Source organism: Giraffa tippelskirchi, chromosome 1, assembly GCF_054371585.1.
Source record: "Giraffa tippelskirchi isolate mGirTip1 chromosome 1, T2T-mGirTip1v1.2.pri, whole genome shotgun sequence".
Taxonomy (NCBI): Eukaryota; Metazoa; Chordata; class Mammalia; order Artiodactyla; family Giraffidae; genus Giraffa; species Giraffa tippelskirchi.
Window position 1 is genome coordinate 170,562,961 of NC_137275.1, and position 19,888 is coordinate 170,582,848.

Consider the following 19,888-nt stretch of genomic DNA (forward strand, 5'->3'; position numbering starts at 1 on the left):
AGATATGTTATTTATAATTTATAATTATTTAATTATACAGATATTTATAGAGGGCTTCCCCTGTGGATCAGATGGTAAAGAATCTGCCTGCAAAGTGGGAGACCAGGGTTCAATCCCAGGGTCGGGATAATCCCCTGGAGAAAGGAATGTCAACCGACTCCAGTATTCTTGCCTGGAGAATCCCATGGACAGAGGAGCCTGGTGGGCTATAGTCCGTGGGGTCACAGAGAATTGGACATGACTGAGCGACTACACTTTCATTTTCACAACGGTTACAAATAGGAAATACTCTCCAGGCAGTAAACAGAATTTCTGACTCTGTGCTGGATCCCTCCTCTTCTCTCTTATATCCACCACTGGAAGACTTTACACCATAGTCACCAATCTCTACAACGGTCTGGAATATCCTTGTACTGTGCACACTGGCCACTTTCTTCTGCTTGTGCTTACTACTAACTCAGAGGAGCAAACAAGATGGTGATTGTCCTTCCAAAAGACTCGAAAAAGAACAGCAGAGAGCACCTGTTCTCAAACTTGAACAGATATCAGAATCACCTGAGGAGCTTGTTCAAACACAGATTACTGCTGCCCCACCCCAGGGTCTCTGATTCAGTAGCTCTAAGGTGGAAGCTGTGAATTAACATCTCTAATAATATAATAATTACATTTCTAATGATGTAATAACCAGGCGATGCTGATGCTGCTAGTCCCACCCTGAGCATTGATGTTAGTCACAGACCTAGTCATTAGACCAGAGAGATCTGGATTCAAGTCCCAGCTTGACCATTTATCATGTAACCATGGATGCATTACTGAATCCCTCTAATCCTCACTTTCTTCATCTATTAAAAAAAAAAAAGCAATAATAGCACCAGATAATAATAACACAAGATAATGCATGGTGATAGACAAGGGTGCATACAAACCACCCCCTTCATCTAAAGAGAAGGAACACCTTTCCATGTCCCATGCTCTGCTCTCCCTCAAGGATACAGGATGTTCTCTGTGACTCTTCCTGGCAGGGCTGCTGTGGGACATTTGGGCGGTGGGCAGGGCACAGTGAATTCAGCCTCTGCCTGCCTCTCTACTCCTGCCTATAAGGGTTCCTCAGCCCACCTCACAGAGAGAGAACCAGGCAACTGTCTTAACATTTCTGCAAGATCAGTATCCTACATGGCTTGCTGCCCTGAGACTGAGAGGTTATTAATTCATCCCCAGCCACACAGCACTAATGGGGAACTCCAGAGTTTGGACAACACGTCATCAGACACTTCTACCACCACCGTGCCCTTGGAATCTTGCTGTATCCACTTCCTATGGCTGCTATAACAAATGACCACAACTTGGTAGCTTAAAACATACACATTCATTCTCTTATTAGCATTTATCTAACATTAATTAATTAAACTATTCATTTACTCACCTTTTTACTAAATATTAATACTATGTGCCAAGTACTGTCTAGAAACAAGGGATATAATGAATGAGGAACCCTGACTTTACGGCTTTTATACTGCAATGGTAGCTCAGTCAGTAAAGAATCTGCCTGCAGTACTGAAGACCAGGGTTCAATCCTGGGGTCGGGAAGATCCCCTGGAGAAGGAAATGGCAACCCACTCCAGTATTCTTGCCTGCAAAATCCCATGGACAGAGGAGCCTGGTGGGCTACAGGACATGGGTTGCAACAGTCAGACATGACTTAGTGACTAAACCACCACCAGAAACAGATAAATGATTGAGAGAAAGTAACCTGACCTAACAACATAGACTATGAAGAAAAAAAAAAAAAAAAAACCCAGAGAGGAAATACTGTCCATGGATACAGTAGAGTGGGTTGTCAGTCCTCTGGGCAGGAGGTTAGGAGTGGAAGGACAGAGTTGGAGAAAGGGGCTCAGAAGTGCCAGGAGTCTTGGGTTCAATAAGCTGGGGAGCAGAGAGAGAGATGAGCTAACGGTGCAGACCAGGGCCCAGCTGCGAATGGCCCCAAGTGCCCTGTAAAGGATCTAGACAGCATCATGTGCTCTGGAGAGCCACTGAAAAGTTTCAGCAGCCCTTCCTCAACATCCCATCCCCCAACAGCAACCAGGGTTCCAAGCAGGAAATCGTGGATGCTCTGGCCTCCTTATCCACATCTAAGTATCAAACTTGGCAGACTTCTCTGTGAAGTGGTACTGGTTTCTTTAAGCACCTCCTTCCTTTTCTTCCTTACTGAGACCCTTTGTGACTTATACTTTCAGACTTTTATTTTTAGAGCCTCCTCATATAGTAAGCCATCATCTCCCTTAGACTCTCTGTCAATCTCATTTTTAAAGTACTTTCTCTTAAAAATACTGCTAAACCCCCTGGATCACATTTAACCCCCTACTCTTTATGGTTCTTTTTATGAGGATGTCCAAAAGACAGACCTACTATATTAACTATTAGTGCCTTAGGTAGCTCACAGTAATTCTGAATGCTCAGGCAGTTATTCTTTTTTCCAGCCCAGGTGGTTTCTCTGAAAAGTGGGTTGATAAAAACTGTGATGTGAATTTAGTTGGGAACACCTGCTTGCCTGGATGTGCGGTCCCTGTCTGCTTCATCCCTCCACTTTACCTCCTGAAACATAACACTCCTACTGAACATGCTTTTGTCAACCAGTATCATTCTCTTCGCGAACTTCAATAAATTGGCAGTACATTTCTGCGCTGGAAAGACATTTTGCATTAAAAATTGGACTCACAGCGGCCAATCTGCCTGGGGCCCACATGTCTAGGAAAGCAGTCATTTTTAACTATGGATATTATAAGTCTAGATAGAATAGGAATGAATAGTGTATTCTGAAGTGCAACTGTCTAGCCTACTGGAAGCAAAATTACTGTACTGCATGTTGGTAATTAACCTTGTCAACTAACTTTCGGAACAACTCCAGCTTAATGCCTACACTCACATCTTGGGTTCTATAGCTGTTGTTTCTGGATCTCATTATATTCCATTTGCAACCTGCATCCCTTGCCAGCACTCTCAATTTGCTTGCCCTATTTGCCTTGTTTTCCCTGTAGCACTGATTAGCTTCTAACTAGACAAAGTTTACTAGCTCATTGTACTTGTGGTTTACTCTCTACCTCCGTGTTTCACCAGGGAAGAGACTTGTATCTAGCCCACCACTGTGTCCCAAATCCCTGGAAGCGTGCCTGGCCTGCAATAGGTGATCAAAAATTATGTTAAATGAATGAATGGATACATTTCCATGGAGCTATCTACTACCAGGTGACTTTTTGGCATTCCTGACTCCAAATAGATTTACCAAAATGTTTTGACGACTTTCGTTGTTTAGTCACTGAGTCATGTTCGACTCTTTGTGACCCCATGGAGCTCTAGAAGTTTAATATGTGAGCTAAGTTGAATGTCACAATCAACAGCCTTCTGGTACCAAGTTCTTTGCCAATCAAGAAAAAGCACGGCTTCTATCATCTCTGGGCATTGCTTTGCCTTTATTTCTCTCTACAGTTTTCCCAAATGATTATTTCTTTTCCCCTCAGCATAGCTGAATATGGACACATGACAGGCAAACTGGGTGATTTGGGGCGAACTGTGTAAACTCTCATTATCAGCTTTTTCATCTGTAAAAAAGGGATCTCCTAGGTGAACATCAGCTTGCCTGATAGTTAACTGATGAAACTTTCTTGAGAGATGTAGACTTTTCAAAGTGCTCACTCTCCTGAACACAAATAATAGCAAACTCATGCTCTCACCTTACCAGGCACTTAGCCAGATTGGTATAAGGACACTGCTCACTGCACCTTCCACAAGCATAGCCTCTGCTAGTGTGATGCGCCTTTAACCTACTAATGCTAGTTCACTTACCTGAGACACATCACTGATTGAAAAGCATGTTATAGGATGGGCACGAAACACAAGTAAGCATCTGAAATCACTATGATAAGAGCCCTTTGTAACAACTGACCTTCCTTCTGCATGGGTTTTATATTTGAATGTCTACAGATGTTTGACTTTTCTGCCAAACAGCCATCCTGGCCAAGAACAGGATGGCCCTTCCACCGGAATGTGTAGGTGATGACATTTCTTTCACATCTTGGCATCCAAACATGACATTCTATCTGGTAATAAAGCACTGAGCTCCTGATTGCTTATGGCATGGCTCTTGGCAGAATGGGCTGTGAATGCCTGCACTATATTTTACTCCATCAACTCTTGTTATACGTGTGTCGGATAGGGAACACAGCTGCTCAGTGTTGAGCAGACCCAGAAAACAACCGCTGTCAAAATCCTGCCCGGGGCCTCTGTATAAACACACAGAACCATCCCGGGAGTTGTGCATTTTCAAAACATCTGCCAGTTCATCCCAACCAGCTTCCCTCACATTCTCAGGCCCTATCAATGCTACCACCACTTCTTTAATCCCTAAAGTTCAAGCCCATGGATTTGATTTCTTGTTCTCAGCTCATCTCCTGTGTGCTGGAGCCATCATTTATCAATAATCAGTAATCGTATTCATTCAATATTTATTATATGTCAGGCAGATTCCATGCTAAGTGCTTTTGAGTCCTTTATCAAATAGTTGTCCCAACAACTCTGTACAGTAGGTTTACTTGTATTCCATTTTGCAGCTACGGAAATGAGGTTAGAAGTAGATCTGCAGATCACACAGCTAGAAAGCGGTAGAGTCAGAATATGGATCCTGCTTTGTCTGTCACTAAACTACTGTATTCCCTCCTGTGGAGCATTAATCATCATATCTTCCCCTTCTTTATAAGGCATTTTGAAGTTTCCAAAACATTGTCACAAGGCAGATCACTTGATCCTCCAAATAAATCAGAGAACCAGGCAGGATATGTTTTAACCCCACTGTCACAGAAGTAACTAAAGCTCAGCATTTACCTGATTTACTCAAAGCCACATGTGCCTGAGTCTTGGACTCAAATCTGATTCTTTTCACTATTCTCATAAATATGTTTTTTTTTTCATAGCAGCTATTTCTTCTTTGGAAATGACCGATATGTGAAATTTACTAAGAAGCCATCTTGTCCTACTAACTACAAAGACATTTCTAACAGGATTTTCCAAAAATGGAGGAGAATGAGTTCTCCCTTTTCCTTTTCCTTCAAACACTGGGCAGTCACTGGACTGGAAACCATTGAGATGATTAAGCCTGATCCCTAAGGGAGGGTGAGTAGTGAGAGTAGATAAGCTCCAAAATCCCCCTCTCCCTGAGAGCCTGTGACCCTGTTTTCTCGAACCACCTTATCGTCATGATTTGGGTTGCAATAGCTCCAAGTCCCTCACTCCAGGATTTCTGAGGCAACTTCCGAGCTGACTTTTCAGACTGTGCCCCCCAGTTCAGTCAATCTCCCCTGAACAGGGTGATCATCCACCAAAGTTATTCTCATCAGTGACACTATTCCTAGATCTTCTGCAGCCCGCTTTGGCCAACCACACCCATTTGATACACCTCTGTCTGATGTTCCATGATCTGTATCCTCTATCCAAACTCAGTTTTTGCTTCAGTCAATCCAAACATTTTCCTGAGTCACAGAGACATCATGCCTCGTCCAGTCTCCCAATCCTTTGCTTTCTAAGGGTTCCCCTCCTGAAATATGCTCCATTTCCCCCATATTTTTCAGGCCCAAGTCACTGATTTCAGTACAACAAACAAATATTTATTGAATTTCTCCCCCCAAGACACAAAACAAGTATAGGAATCATCTTCTGCTCATGCGGTAAAGCCATGAGGACCCAAAACTGAACAAGAAATGGCCCTGTCTTCAGGGAGGGGTACAATGAGAACCAGATGCCCTGGGCAACCATTAGGTTTTGAACACTTGACTCTACACTGGCTGATGTTCTTGGTGTTTTAAGTGAGCTGATTCTGCCTATCTCACAAAGGGTAGACACTAAGCCTTCTTGCCAAATAGCACTCCTAAAATGTTAGGCAAGCAATAGTACCAGTTATACCTAGAGGGATGGGTGGGATAGGGAGTTGGGTGGGAGGCTCCAGAAGGAGGGTACACACACACACACACACACACACACACACACGTAGGTGTAGCTGACTCAGGGCTTCCCAGGTGGCTCAGAATCTGCCTGTCAAGCAGGAGATGGGTTTGATCCCTGTGTCAGGAGGATGTCCTGGTTGAGCAAGGGGAAACCCACTCCAGTATTCTTGGGAAATCCCACAGACAGAGGAGTGTGGAGGGCTAAACTCCATGGGGTCGCAAAGAGTTGGACACAACTTAGCAACTAAACAGCAGCAGCAGCATAGCTCATTCACACTATTGTACAGCAGAAACGAACACAATATTGTACAGCAATTATACTCCAATTTAAAAATAAATTTAAAAAAAGAGAATAGTGCAGGTTGTACAACTGAGGTGTCTAGGATTGCATATTTGAACTTATCCCCATACACACACACACAAACACCTCACCAGTTATTCGAATTTCCGGTATTGCAGAAGAGGCACATAACACTGAAAGTCAGCAGGGCCTGGGATAAATACCATCTCCACTATCTTCTGGGGAAAGGAGTGCTGCAAAACCAGGATTAAAGAAGCAGAGTTTGGAATCTAACCTCTTGGGTTTAAGTCCCAGCTCTGCCACCAGCTGGGTGACTGTAATAGGTCACTGTGGTATTTCATTGCCTCAACTTTCTCAACAGAAAAATGAGGATCATTTTAAAAAAAACAAAATACCAGCTGTATACAGAGTCCTCCTTTCCCCATGGGGTTATTATCATAAGGACTGATTTAATACATGCCAAGTGCTCAGGACAATTCCGAGCATTCAGCCATCAGTGAGTAAGTGTGAGCTATTTGGATTATCATTAATTCAGTGATCTTTGACAGATTAAGTTTCCTGAGCCTGTTTCCTCATCTTCAAAATGAGAGCAGTGCTTACCTCTGCAAATTGGCTCTGAGAATTAAATGTGGAAGCATCGAGAAAGCACCCAGCAGCTATCCCAGAAAAGGTCCCCTTATATCTGATCCAGGACCTGGACTTCTAATCCCCAAAACACACATGACATCCATCTCCTGTCTCTGCTCCTCTTAGCAGTTCTGCCTGCCCATCATTCATGCTACCGTAGTAAGCGCTTGTATTTATCCCATAGAAAATGCTGGCCTCTTACAAATTCATCTTTAGGAAATTACAACCTAAATTACACTTGACGATTGCATAACCAAAAGACCGATCAAGTTCTCGAGCCCACGAGCAGCTCTTCCACAGCCCATCCCTGCCCATTTTGGCAAACAGTGAGCGGCAGAGAGAGGAACCGGCCCTCTCCTGCTCTGGGAGGGCTAGGGGCCTCAGGCACATCACACCGTGTAAAATCTGGTTAAGATGAATATCAAGAGCAGCCTTGAGAGCAAAAAGGAGTCAAAGCAGATCAGACAGCCGCCAGAGGGAGTTTGGGAAGGGGAGGAGAGCCTGACTCATCAGCTCTGCCTGCGCGGATCTCAGGGAGTTTATAGGGAGCGCCAGGTTTCTGGAGTCCTGGATGCCAAGCCCAACCTCTCTGCCTGCTGGCTGCAGACTTGAAGCCAGGGGCTTGTCCCAGAGGGCCCAGGACCCCCTACCATGGGGTCTGTTCCCCCACAGTGATGCTGAAGAGCCCCTCCCCTAGCCAAGATAGTGATGTAAGTAAAGCAGGAAGATGCAGTGGCCCCTGGGGAGACACTGAGGGTCTGCTTTGAGGTGGGCTTGGCTGTGAAGAGTGGAGGTCAGGCCCAGGGGAGAAGTTCCAGCACGTGTGCAAGTTTACACAGGAGCGAGCCCTGGGATTCACAGCTAGGACAGCTGGTTCCAGCACATACAAGCACTTCACCTGTTCCGGCCTCTCTCCTCTCTCAGTGAGGAAAGGCCAGCGCACGGTCATCCAGGGGCTCAGTGGGAAAGAGAGGAATCCTGAAGAGTGGAGAGGGAGGCTAGGGCATTCTACGGTGGTGCCAAGTGAGCTCCTAGTCCTGGATCCCATGCTCTGGGCAGAGCCTAAAGCTCTAATCAGACACACAAACCATGCATAAGGAGGCTGGTGGGCAGGGACACACCTGAGACTCTTCCCTCTGATGCCCAGGGAGTCTGAGGCCCCTTGCCTCACAACATGAACTCCCTTACTCATCCCCCTGGCCACACACGGAGCACACAACACTCACAACCTACAACACCACCCCTACTTCCACTGTCGTCTGTTTATGTGTGCCAGCGTCACTGAGACAGAGAGGGAAGACTGTAATCTGTCCCAGTGACAGCCAAGGAAAGAAGCTAGGGCCTGTCCTGGGCCTCTCACCTAAAGGAGAAGCAGGCTGTCCAAGTGCAGTGCCCAGGCCAGCATGCGGTGCAGAATCCCACGCTCTGTGCCTGACTCAGTGAGACTCTGCTTGGAAGAAGCCTCGTGTGTCTTCCCGAAATTTTACCTCAGCAGCCTGAGAAGGGCACAGTCACGGCCTCAGAAGTCTCCACAGCTAAATGCAGGGAAAGCTGCCTGCTCTGTTAGAGGGAGGCTGGCTCCAAGGGGCTGCTAATTATGTATGAAGATGACCTTGCCTGCATGAGGTACGTGACGTGTGCAAGTTGTGTCTTGCAGCTAAACTGCTTTGAGAAGGGCTTGTTCTCCATATACACGTTGTTAATTTCAGTTGCCTCATTGCCACGGACCTATGCAGGCAATACGTTCAAGTCCCCTCAAGGGTAGTGAAGAAGGCACAATTTGGGATCCAGTTAGACCAGGATATACGAGTGATGATCAGAGAGTTAACATTTTGATGCTTAAATTCCCAATTAAGTTCATAGCCCCTGCCCTGGCTCATATGGTAAAGAATGTGCCTGCAATGCAGACTCGAGTTCAGTCTCTGGGTCAAGAAAATCCCCTGGAGAAAAGAATGGCTACCTACTCCAGTATTCTTCCCTGAAGCATGCCATGGACAGAGGAGCCTGGCAGGCTACAGTCCATGGAGTCGCAGAGTCAGACACAACTGAGTGACTAACACTTTCACTTTACCCTACCTTATTAATTTGAGGTTTAATGAGATAACACACCAAAGTACATGATAACTGCAGCTACCATTCTTTTATCCACTATTCAAGGCACTTTCGGGTCTGTTTTCTCATTTGATCCCCACCACATTCTGTGAGAAAGAAAATATTATCCACAATACACAGTACACAGAAGAGGAATGTCAGGGAAATATGTGATTTGATTAATGTCAGGCAGCTGGAGAAGGACGCCAAAATCAAACCCAGGTGGTGGGGATAACTCTGAAATTTGTGCATTTACCCAAGACAATTTTTCCTCCTAGGCTGGCACTCCACTGTAGGCACAATGCAAACTTTGGTTCCCTGTCTTATTTCCACACTTGAGTCTTTTCAAAAGCACAATCTGGTTACTCTCAACAAAACATGGCAGCCTGACTCATCAAATGCTTTCCCAGTCACCAAGGGACTGGGGTGTGCTGGGAGCCATGCTCCACTCAGACCTGTCACTAGGCAAACCAAACCATCTCTTAGAAGGCAGCATCCCCTGCCTGAGGATGGGGAGAGTTAATGATGACCCAGTGAAAGACTAAGTTGTCAATTACCAGCTCAGGTGCAGATGGAGCCCTGGCCCTTGGAAGGCAACTTCTTTCTCTTTCCAGGAGCTTTTGTTTCTCTTAATTAGCAATTAGTCTGCAACTTAGCATTAGCAGGCAGGGCTTGAAGAAAGACTAAGGGAGGGAGAGGAAAAGATTAAGGAAGGAAAAGGAAAGATTAAGGAAAGGAGAGGAAAGATTAAGGGAGGAAGAGGAAAGACAAAGACAGTACTTTGGATGTGTTACTGCAGAGCCAGAGTAGAAGGATAATTTGAGGATGTTCCTTCCCAGGGGCACTGGTGTTGGGGAAGGGACAGTAGTGATGCCTTGATGGGCTTAAGAGCATAGGTTTGGGGTTTTATGTTCATTTTATTTTTTAATTTTTTAAAAACTTTTATACAATTTTTAAAGGTGACTTTGCATTTACAGCTATTATAAAATATTGGCTATAGTCTCCATGTTGTAAAATACATCCTTGAGCCTATCTTGCATCCAGTAATTTGTAACACCCACTCTCCCACCACTGTACTGCCCCTCCTGCTACCACTGGTAACCACTAGTTTGTTCTCTGTATCCATGAGTCTGTTTCTTTTTTGTTATATTCACTAGTTTAGATTCCACATACAAGAGTTATCATACAGTACTTGTCTTTCTGTCCGACTTATTTCACTTAGTATAATAACCTCCTGGTCCATCCATATTGTTGAAAATGGTAAAATTTTATTCTTTTTTATAGAAGAGTAGTAATGTTTTATACACACACACATATATATACCATGTATCCAATCATCTGTTGATGGACACTTAGGTTACTTCCATATCTTGGCAATTGTAAACAATGCTGCTATGAACATTGGGCTGCATTACCTATTCATATTGGCATTTGGGGTTTTTTTTGGATAGTGAAAAAAAATTTCAGGAGTGAAATTGCGGGGTCATATGGTAGTCCTATATTTCAGTTTTTTGAGAAACCTTCATACTGTTTTCCACAATGGCTGCACCAACTTAATGCTTAAAAAAAAAAAAAGAGCAAGTTTTTTAACCAATAAAATAACCAACAACCAATAAAAGCAGTTATTTAGGGAGGCTCTCTGGGTCACTATAGCAAAGAAAGTGGATGATAACAAGTCTCATCTGTGCTTGTGTCCAGGACTGCCATCATCACAGAAAACATTTAGATTGTATTTTAAGATCCTTGGGAAAGACTTTGGGTTCAACCAATTCATGGGCTAGGACCTTTGTTTAGTTCAAAAGTGTCAGGAAGGCTCCATGGGCCACAACTCTGATAGTTTCACCTGCCATCTTCATCAGGTCTGAAGTGCAGGCAAATGATACAGTCCTTAAGGCCTCATAGCACCCACGATCACTCACTGGCTTACAGGAAGCTCTAGTCAACAACCTCTCCTTTCAAGCCACTCATTTTCTCAATAAGTGTCACCTGCCTCAGGTAATCAGCCATGTTTTCCAAAAGGTAAACAAGTCATTTTCCCAAATTATGGTCACTTACTTCCAGCACTGGATATTGAACCTCACATAACCCCTTACCATGAACATATCAGAATCTGTACGGTTTCTCCCATGAGTGGTCTCTCTGGTACAAATAGTGGGGACACTGAACACTGGGGGATAAAACCTTACCTCCGAGGAAGAGAGGGATGGAGTGCCCAAAAGAACCTGTAGTGAGTCTAGGTTCACTTACAGGGAGAGCAGATCACATTACAACAGTTTGTACACCTCCAATGGGCAAAAAAATGGTTCCTGTCCACTGAACCCTGCTTGTGGGAAAGTGCTCACAGTTTCCCTCATCCACAGATTTAACAATAGGCTCTGTACATTTATTTTGTTTAATTACAGATAATAATCACACTCATGCCTCTTGTGTTCTCTTGTGCCTGATTTTAGAATCAACTGTTCAGTGTCTTTTTAATTTCAGCTTCCCTAACTAAGACTTAGGAGTGATTTTTCACAAACATAAAGGCAATGCAAAATTCTCTTGAGAAAAAGATACACAGGAACCAGTCCATCTATACTAAATTTTCATATAAATTGAGGGACCAGAGAGAGGTTACTATAATTCTGATTGTAAGCTATTTCTTAGCAGGTAGTTTATTTTGCTTTTGGACAGCAGTTAAGTATAGAAAAATCCCTTTGCAGAGCTCCAACCAATTATTTTATTCATTAAAAAAAAAAGTGGAGGTTTCCCTTAAAAGCTTCTATCCTAGTGGACAGAATAAGCTGTTTGTAAGATCTCAATTCAATAAACAGAATTGCCTTTTAATAAATGGTGGCCATTGTATCACAGAAAATAAATTTGGAGGGTATTTTCAATCACTGAGTAAATCTGCTTAGTGCACCATGCCTGCTCAAAGTTCATTTGTTTACATAGTGAATTCCTTTTTGATACCCTTACCTCATCAAGTGGTTTAGAGCAGGCATGTGCTCAGTTCTTTCTTTTCATAAATAGCAGAGCTACTTGGAACTCCAAAAGTGGAAATGAATTTGTACCAGGGAAATTTTGCAGAAAGAGCATGGGCTCAGACTCAGACACATCTGGGTCACAACCCAACACTGTGACTGACCTAGTTGAGTGAATTCATGCAAAATTTTCAACTCTCTGAGCCTCAGTTTCTCATTTATAGAACAGACTGTTGTTTGGCTTAAACATTATATAGAACACTATTTCTAACATGGTAGGTGTCAGTGAATGGGAGTTTGTGTGATTGCTACATCAGCACTCTATTCAGGTATGTTGGCCAAGACTTCACACTGGATATATTTTTTTTTTAGGTTCTCACTAGTTATTTTATATAATACAAAGCAGTGTATATACGTCAATCCCAATTTCCCAATTCATCCCATCCATCCCCTTCCCTGCTTGGTATCTGCATATTTGTTCTCTACATCTGTGTCTCTATTTCTGCTTTGCAAACAAGTTCATCTGTATCATTTTGCTAGATTCTACACATAAGTGATATTATATGATACTTGTTTTTTCCTTTCTGGTTTCACTCTGTATGACAGTCTTTAGGTCTATCCATGTCTCTGCAAATGGAACAACTGTCATTCCTTTTCATGGCTGAGTAATATTCCATTGTATATATGTACCGCATCTTTTTTATCCATTCCTCTGTTGATGGACATTTAGGTTGCTTCCATGACCTGGCTATTGTAAATAGTGCTGCAATGAACACTGGGGTGAATACACTGGATACATTTTTTTTAAGAAGCCTGTGGTCAGGGTCCAAACAACAACAGTGGAAAAACTCAAAGGATCAACTCTTGATTCCTTACTCTTCAGACAGCATGCAGGTTGAGGGAAACTAAACATTTGCAATGTGTTGGATCCACATTTTATGATCTATCCTTTTTGCAGGAGTGCCAGCATATGTGGGGGGGTGGGTGCCCGACTGGCCTTTCAGAGCATCTGCACAAACCACACAGAAGAACACTAGTGCCTGAGAATGAAAATGCAATGAGATCAGCAAAGATAAATTTCATCAATTAGAAAAGCCTATGGGGGAGTAGAAGGGGGAATCATTGGCAGGACAGGAGAGAGCAGCAGTAGCCCCCAGACACCTCCAGGCTGTGGAAACACCTCTCCTTTGAGTCGCCTGATGTTCACTCTATCTTTGTAAATCCTAATGGAAAGGAAACAGTGTGCCAGCTGCCAGCTTTCTTCACTGTCACAAGCTTTATCCACTTACTCATTCATCTCCATTAGTATAAGGGGTCTCCCAAGACTCAGTGGAACAAACTAGCTCCCCAAGATGGTTGGTGCTTTTCAAACGCATCTCCACAGGCTGATAATCCTGAGATTTTGGTTAAAATTAAGTATTGCTCTGCTAAGAAATAAACTCACTGTGTAGACTTCATGTGTGTGGCAAAATGAACATAATATAAAATTTAACCATTTTAATAACCAACAAAGTACTGTATAGCACAGGGAACTCTGTGGCAGCCTGGATGGGGAGGGAAGTTTAGGGAGAATGGATACATGTATCTGTATGGCTGAGTCCCCTCACTGTTCACCTGAAACTATCACAACATTGTTAATTGGCTATACCCCAGTACAAAATAAAAAGTTTAAAAATAAAATTTATTTACCTTTTTAACCATTATTAATGTACAGTCCTACAGTATTAATTACTATTCACACTGTAGTGCAACCCTTACCACCAAGGATACATCACAAGAACTTTTTCATCTTCCCCAGCTGAAATTCTGTACCTTTTAGGCAGTTAACTCCCCCATTCTATTTCCCCAGTTCCTAGCAACTTCTCTTTTACTTTCTGTTCCTCTGAAGTTGGTGACTCTAGGTACCTCATATAAATGGAATCATGTGATATTTGTCCTTTTGTGACTGATTTATTTCACTTAGCACATGTCTTCAAGGTTCATCCATGTTGTAGCATGTATAAGAAATTTCCTTCCTTTTAAGGATGAATAATTGTGTAGACTTTGAAGTGAAATAGTCTCAGTTGATGGCCTCATATTTTGAGTCTTGCTATAAAACTCCACACTTAATGAGGCCTTAAAACCTGAACTATTTCATTAGTATATAACTCACAACTAGTTGAAAGTGTTACTGAGCATATTTATTTTAGCTGGTGAAATGCAATAAATATATAGCTTTTTTCATGAAAACTATCTTCACACAGTGGTATCTTAAGCTGGTAACTAGTTATTAACATCCCTGCAGAGAAACAGTATTATTTGATTAGTACTTCTGGTTGTAGAGACATTCAGGAAGGTCACATTCTATGGTTTCTGGTATCTGAGTGCTAAGGCACTTAAACAGAAGTCTACAGATAATTCAGGTACCCCAAGGTTGCTTACTGAAATAACTGGATCAAAAACCAAATGGCTGATTTCTTATCCAATGTCCCTCCTGATTTTCTTTAATTAATCACCCTTGATAAAAAGTTGTTTTAAACTCACATTATAATCTACTTAAGTGTTTATTAATTTACTGTGTTTATATATTTATCTGCTTAAATATTACAATAAATTTGGCTCTAATCATTAAAGAAATATTACAAGGTATAAAAGAAAACATAGCATTTCCACGGGAGACATAAAGCTCTTCTGGCCCATATAAGCCTAAAAAATATTGTCATGTGAGTCTTGACCAAATTTAGTATCTTGGAGGATGTAATCAATGTTCACCTATTCTGGATGATTTCATAAAGTTTATTTATAACTTAGACTTGTTGAAACAAACACATTCTGCAATGTCATCAAGAGGTAGAACGGGCAGACTAAGCCAGTTTTACAAGTATTAATTTTTAAGCTGTGTCTGCAGAGACATCATTCCCAACCAGGAGACCCTACTGTCTCAGTGTCCTTTGAACTATTAAAAGATGAGAAAGAAACTAAAAGGAGAGTGAAAAATTTTTTTGATGACAGAAGAAAGATAATTTGGACATGATAATAATGAATGAAGACACCAGAAGGAAGAGCTTGTAGGATGAGGTGGAGAACAAAAATACTGACCCCTGAAGTCTGTGGTAAAAGTGGTTTTTCCTAAGAATTTTGTATATCATGCCTGTCATAAACATTCAGCTTCACTGTGCAATGAAGACAGATGACAAGAATTTATTGTTCCAACAACCAAAAAAAAAAGTAACTACGTTCTTGGAATCTGGGTTTTTGGTTTTTTTTTTTTTTTGGTTTCAAATGTGCAGTGGAACTCTTGTGCCTCCAAGGGCTGGGGGTAGTAGTTTATGTAACTAATCGGACATCTACATAAATATGAAAAATGGGGCAGGTTCCTCTCTTCTCATCTGTTCTAAAGCCAGAACTTGCTCTCAAGTTAAGAGGCGTGCAGACAGGAGAGAGATGAACAGTTTAGCTGTCCTACGCTGACTCTCTTACATAAGCTTCTGGGTTATGAGGTTTTCTCCATTTAGTTTCCAAATGGTAGGAGGAAAAAGGCTTGAAGAGTCATATTGGGGAAGAAAAATGCTTGGGAAGGTTTTAGGTCGGGGAGAACTTTTACAGAGCAGAGGATGGTGGGAGGTGTGAAGAAAACACTGAAGAAAGACTGGTGGGGAAATACCCTGAGGAAAGACTAAGAACATTAGACAAAGAGTTGACAATGGCCAGGAAAAAAAAAAAAAAATTAACTTCCTCAAAGACAGGGGACAAGTGAACAGTCAATAACACAGGAATTTTGACATTGAAAAAGAAAAAAAAAAAAGATGCTGGGGATACTCAGTATCTTAACAGCAAATTAGGTAGTGACATCACATTCTGAGAAACAGTGGGGATAAAATGGGTGCGACTAGGTCTTGGAAAGGTTGGCCTAGTCCAAATAAGCAATGCAGATGAATGAAAAAGATGACCAAGCAGCCTAGGGTTCCACCTAGGTAAGCTAGATTCATAGTAGGGCATAAGAAGGTTGTGTTTGGAGTGTGTACTTGAAATCTCAGAGATGGGGCAATTCCAAGTGATGATTATATCTAAGTTGGCATTCTGTGAACACCAACAGAGGCTATAATAGGTGAGCAGATCAAGAAGTACAAGTCCAAGCTGTCAGTGCCACCTACTGGCTTAGGGAAGCCAAAGAGGAGGCAAATCAGATACAGAGTAGAATTTAAAATTTTCACAGTAATAACTGGATAACCCTTGCTTGACCTAGCCATGCATCATCTGTAATTACAAAGGAGATTCTGGGTATAGATATGGGATAACTCTCAGAACCATCTAAGTAGCATTCGAGTTAGCAGAGCAAAGTGTACTGAGTTTAAAATCCTACCCTAGCATTGACTCTGATATATCATGGAGGTCAAGGTAGATGGATACTAGGAGCTGAGAAACGCACACCACTGTGTCAGTTCCTACAGGCATGGGTGCCAAGGCAAAGGGATGGTCTTTGCCTCTAGGTCTAGCAGAGTCTAGCATATGCCCTTGCTTTTTTGTTTAAGACTTTAACCTAGACTGTCCAAGAAGTCAAAGGCATGTGGCCAGCATTTGTATTATAACTATCTCTTTACAAATCATTCTACCCAAAAATCTTTGCAAACCCAAGAAAAGGGCCTTTTAAAATTTGCGTATCTAAATTTCACCGAGTACCTGGCACACAGATGTTCAAAAAATATCCATGGAATGAATGAATCAGTGAGCTGTGTTCTCCATGATCCTACATTTCTCTAGAATACACTTTCTTTGGGTTTAGGAGTCTCTGTGACTATCTCCCATTCCTGTTGCACTCAGCACACATCTTTTGAAAGACACATAGCTGTCACCTAACTCTGTAAACACAGATCATTTTCATTGGCCTTGTAGGGATGATCTGCTTCTTCCTACCTGGTCCACCCTGAGTCCTCCTCTGCTCTTTACCCTGCTGATGCCTGGACTGAAAATCACACTGCTCAACTGACTATGCCTCCCTCAGCAAAAATGGAAGAGATTTCAGCAAGGGCAATAACAAAGAGGTGAAATGGGGGAGGCTGAGTAAATAAAAAGAAGGCTGCAGAAATACAATGCCTGTATTGTAATTGAGTGAGACAGTCCCATCTTGAAACCACCACTCCTACTAGACAGAAACTCCAGCTTTTTTCTGCCTCAGGATTCTGCTTACCAAAAGTACAACTAGTCCATTCTAACACCTTTGTTTGAATTAGTAAAGGGTGCTCCCTACAGCGGAGAAGGCAATGGCACCCCACTCCAGTACTCTTGCCTGGAAAATCCCATGGACGGAGGAGCCTGGTAGGCTACAGTCCATGGGGTCGCTAAGAGTCGGACACGACTAAGCGACTTCACTTTCACTTTTCCCTTTCATGCACCGGAGAAGGCAATGGCACCCCACTCCAGTATCTTGCCTGGAGAATCCTAGGGACGGCGGAGCCTGGTGGGCTGCCGTCTATGGGGTCGCACAGAATCGGACACGACTGAAGCGACTTAGCAGCAGCAGCAGCAGCAGCTCCCTACAGAGGCGGAGGCTGCCCACACCAGAGTCCCTGGCTTGGTGAAATGAACCTGGGGGGGTGGTTTTCTGCCTCAACTAGGTGATTTGGACTTTTAGCACAGTGAGCAACCTGCACATCTGCATTCTTTGCCCCCCTGGTTCCTCACTCTTTGGGGGCTAGGACTTCTGGGAGTCACTCCTGGGCTAAGAACCACAGTCCTATTCTAAAAATTATACTTTTCTGATCCACATTGCATCCTGGCATGAAGAAAAGAAGGTAAGGAAGAAAAGAATCCAAGATATGCAGGGTGGGCCACTGTTAGATGCTTGCTCTGCTCTGAGTATATACTTTTCCCCATTAATTAACAAAACCAATAGACTCAGTCTCTGTGAAAGGCTTCTTCTGCTATGTAAAGGCAAATTCTAGTTGCCTCTTCATTTTTACTTCTGTGGTTTAGTGCTAGCAAGTGGAAGATTTATGTAGGTAAGGTTTGCCTTACCCAACTCTGCTAGTTCAGTAAAGCTACGGGGAAAGGCAGAGGGGTGGACTTCACTCCACTCCTCATCAGTCAAGTTCAAGTTCCCAGGGCTTTTTGCAAGGCAACTACAATAAATCAGGCCGTGAACCTTGTAGTTTGAGTAAGACCATTTGACTTAACCAGGGGCAAGTCTTGCCCCATCCCTCTTCTGGCTGGATGGATCTCCAACTGACAACATTCAACAGGCTTACAGGGCTGTGAAAGTTGGAAGTGAGGTAGGGGGGCAAGTGAAGGTTGTGACTCGACTGAAATCTGAAACTATATTTCCTGGGTGTAATCAGTTTCCAAATCATACAGAGTGGGTCTCTGGATCTGACTGAGAGACTTTTCCACTTTTTTTTTTCTTTTTAAGACAATGACAATGTAGTGTGACCAAAAGGTTGAATTCAATGAATGGAGACCCATTATTGGAGCATCACCAGCAATAAGGCTGGCTTCTCTCCACTGCCTTTGCCATGTGAAAAAAATTTTAAATGTCCCCAGGTTTGTGAAACTTTTGTGGAACGTTCATGTGGGAAGGCCTCATATGGGTTTTTCCTTGGGAAAGATGAACTTCTCTGGCTATCTCCTTATCGTTACTCTCTCAGGGTAAGATGCAACTCACATCTGTCCAATGTCAGCCGAGATTCAACTGGCATTTCTGACTAGTAATCACAATCAACCCCTCACCCTGGAGCAGTGGGACAAGATCTGAGCAGGTCATGCCTGTGGCTTGACCTCAACCAGGATTATACCTGGGGTCTCTGTGGGCCAGGAGCCCTCAGGTTTTAACAGGAAAGTTAGTAGGAGCTCAGTAAAGGGGTCCTGTGGGACACCCCACCCCAGCTTCTTTCTACTTATATAACACATATAACACTTATATAACACATCTATAACACATGTTGACTAGATTCAGAATTACGTCACTGCCTCGTAACCTTCTGACATTCTAACTTCCGGGACGCATGGGAGAGTAATAGTTGTAACTATAAAGGAAATCAACTCCAAATATTCATTGGAAGGACTGGTGCTGAAGTTGAAGCTCCAATACTTTGGCCACCTGATGCGAAGAGCTGACTCATTGGCAAAGACCCTGATGCTGGGAAAGACTGAAGGCAGGAGGAGAAGGGGACAACAGAGAATGAGATGGTTGGATGGCCTCACTGACTCAATGGACATGAGTTTGAGCAAACTCAGTGAGATAGTGAAGGACAGGGAAGCCTGGCGTGCTGCAGTTCACAGGGTTGCAAAGAGTCGGACATGACTTAGCGACTGAACAACAACATAAAGTCAGGATTTAGGACTGGTTGCTGAGCCATTTAAGGTCTCTTCTCTCTGAATTATCTCCATTGTTTTTTCACAGCCACAGAGGGATCTGGCTGCTCTCATGTAGAAATAAGATAAACAACTAGATTTTGTTCCCTAGGAGAATACATCGATGAGCACGGCCACTGCCAGATCTGCGAAGCCTCGTGTGCCCGGTGCCGAGGACCAACCCAGGAAGACTGCACAGGCTGCCCTGCCACAAGGTGAGTGACCTTTCTCAGTATCTCCTGGGGCTGCAAGCTCATGAGAGGCAGGATGGAGAGAAGAGGTGCTTGCCACCTGGAGCCACCTCTTTGGCATACAAAAAGAAGAATCATTCCTTCCCCTGACATAGAAAACCACCGTGGTCTGGCCACAGCTCACTTCTGTTGCATCCTCTTGCCATGGTACCCCATAACCACCATAAGAATAGGTTCCCTGGACACTAGATAAGCCTTCTCATCAATGAAGGTGGTGGTGGCTTTGATGCCTACAATCTCATCCCTTTCTGCACACCCATCCTTCAACCATCATCTCCATCTGCTGATAAAATATCTACTCACATTTCTGGAGTCAATTCAAGGGTGAACTGTTCT

General features: G+C 43.1%; 2 protein-coding genes across 5 annotated transcripts in view; one reads left to right on the forward strand and one right to left on the reverse strand.

The window, feature by feature from the left end:
• PCSK5 (proprotein convertase subtilisin/kexin type 5) overlaps positions 1-19,888 on the forward strand; it is a 490,556-nt gene that overhangs the window by 374,536 nt on the left and 96,132 nt on the right. For both annotated transcript variants that reach the window (XM_081505747.1, XM_081505752.1), the window contains exon 21: positions 19,414-19,516. In XM_081505747.1, the coding sequence (XP_081361873.1) occupies positions 19,414-19,516 (103 nt within the window). The remainder of the gene's footprint in view (positions 1-19,413; positions 19,517-19,888) is intronic.
• The window catches only part of LOC145512260 (uncharacterized), a 155,922-nt gene that overhangs the window by 54,888 nt on the left and 81,146 nt on the right, over positions 1-19,888 (reverse strand). The gene's annotated exons all lie outside the window — the stretch shown is intronic.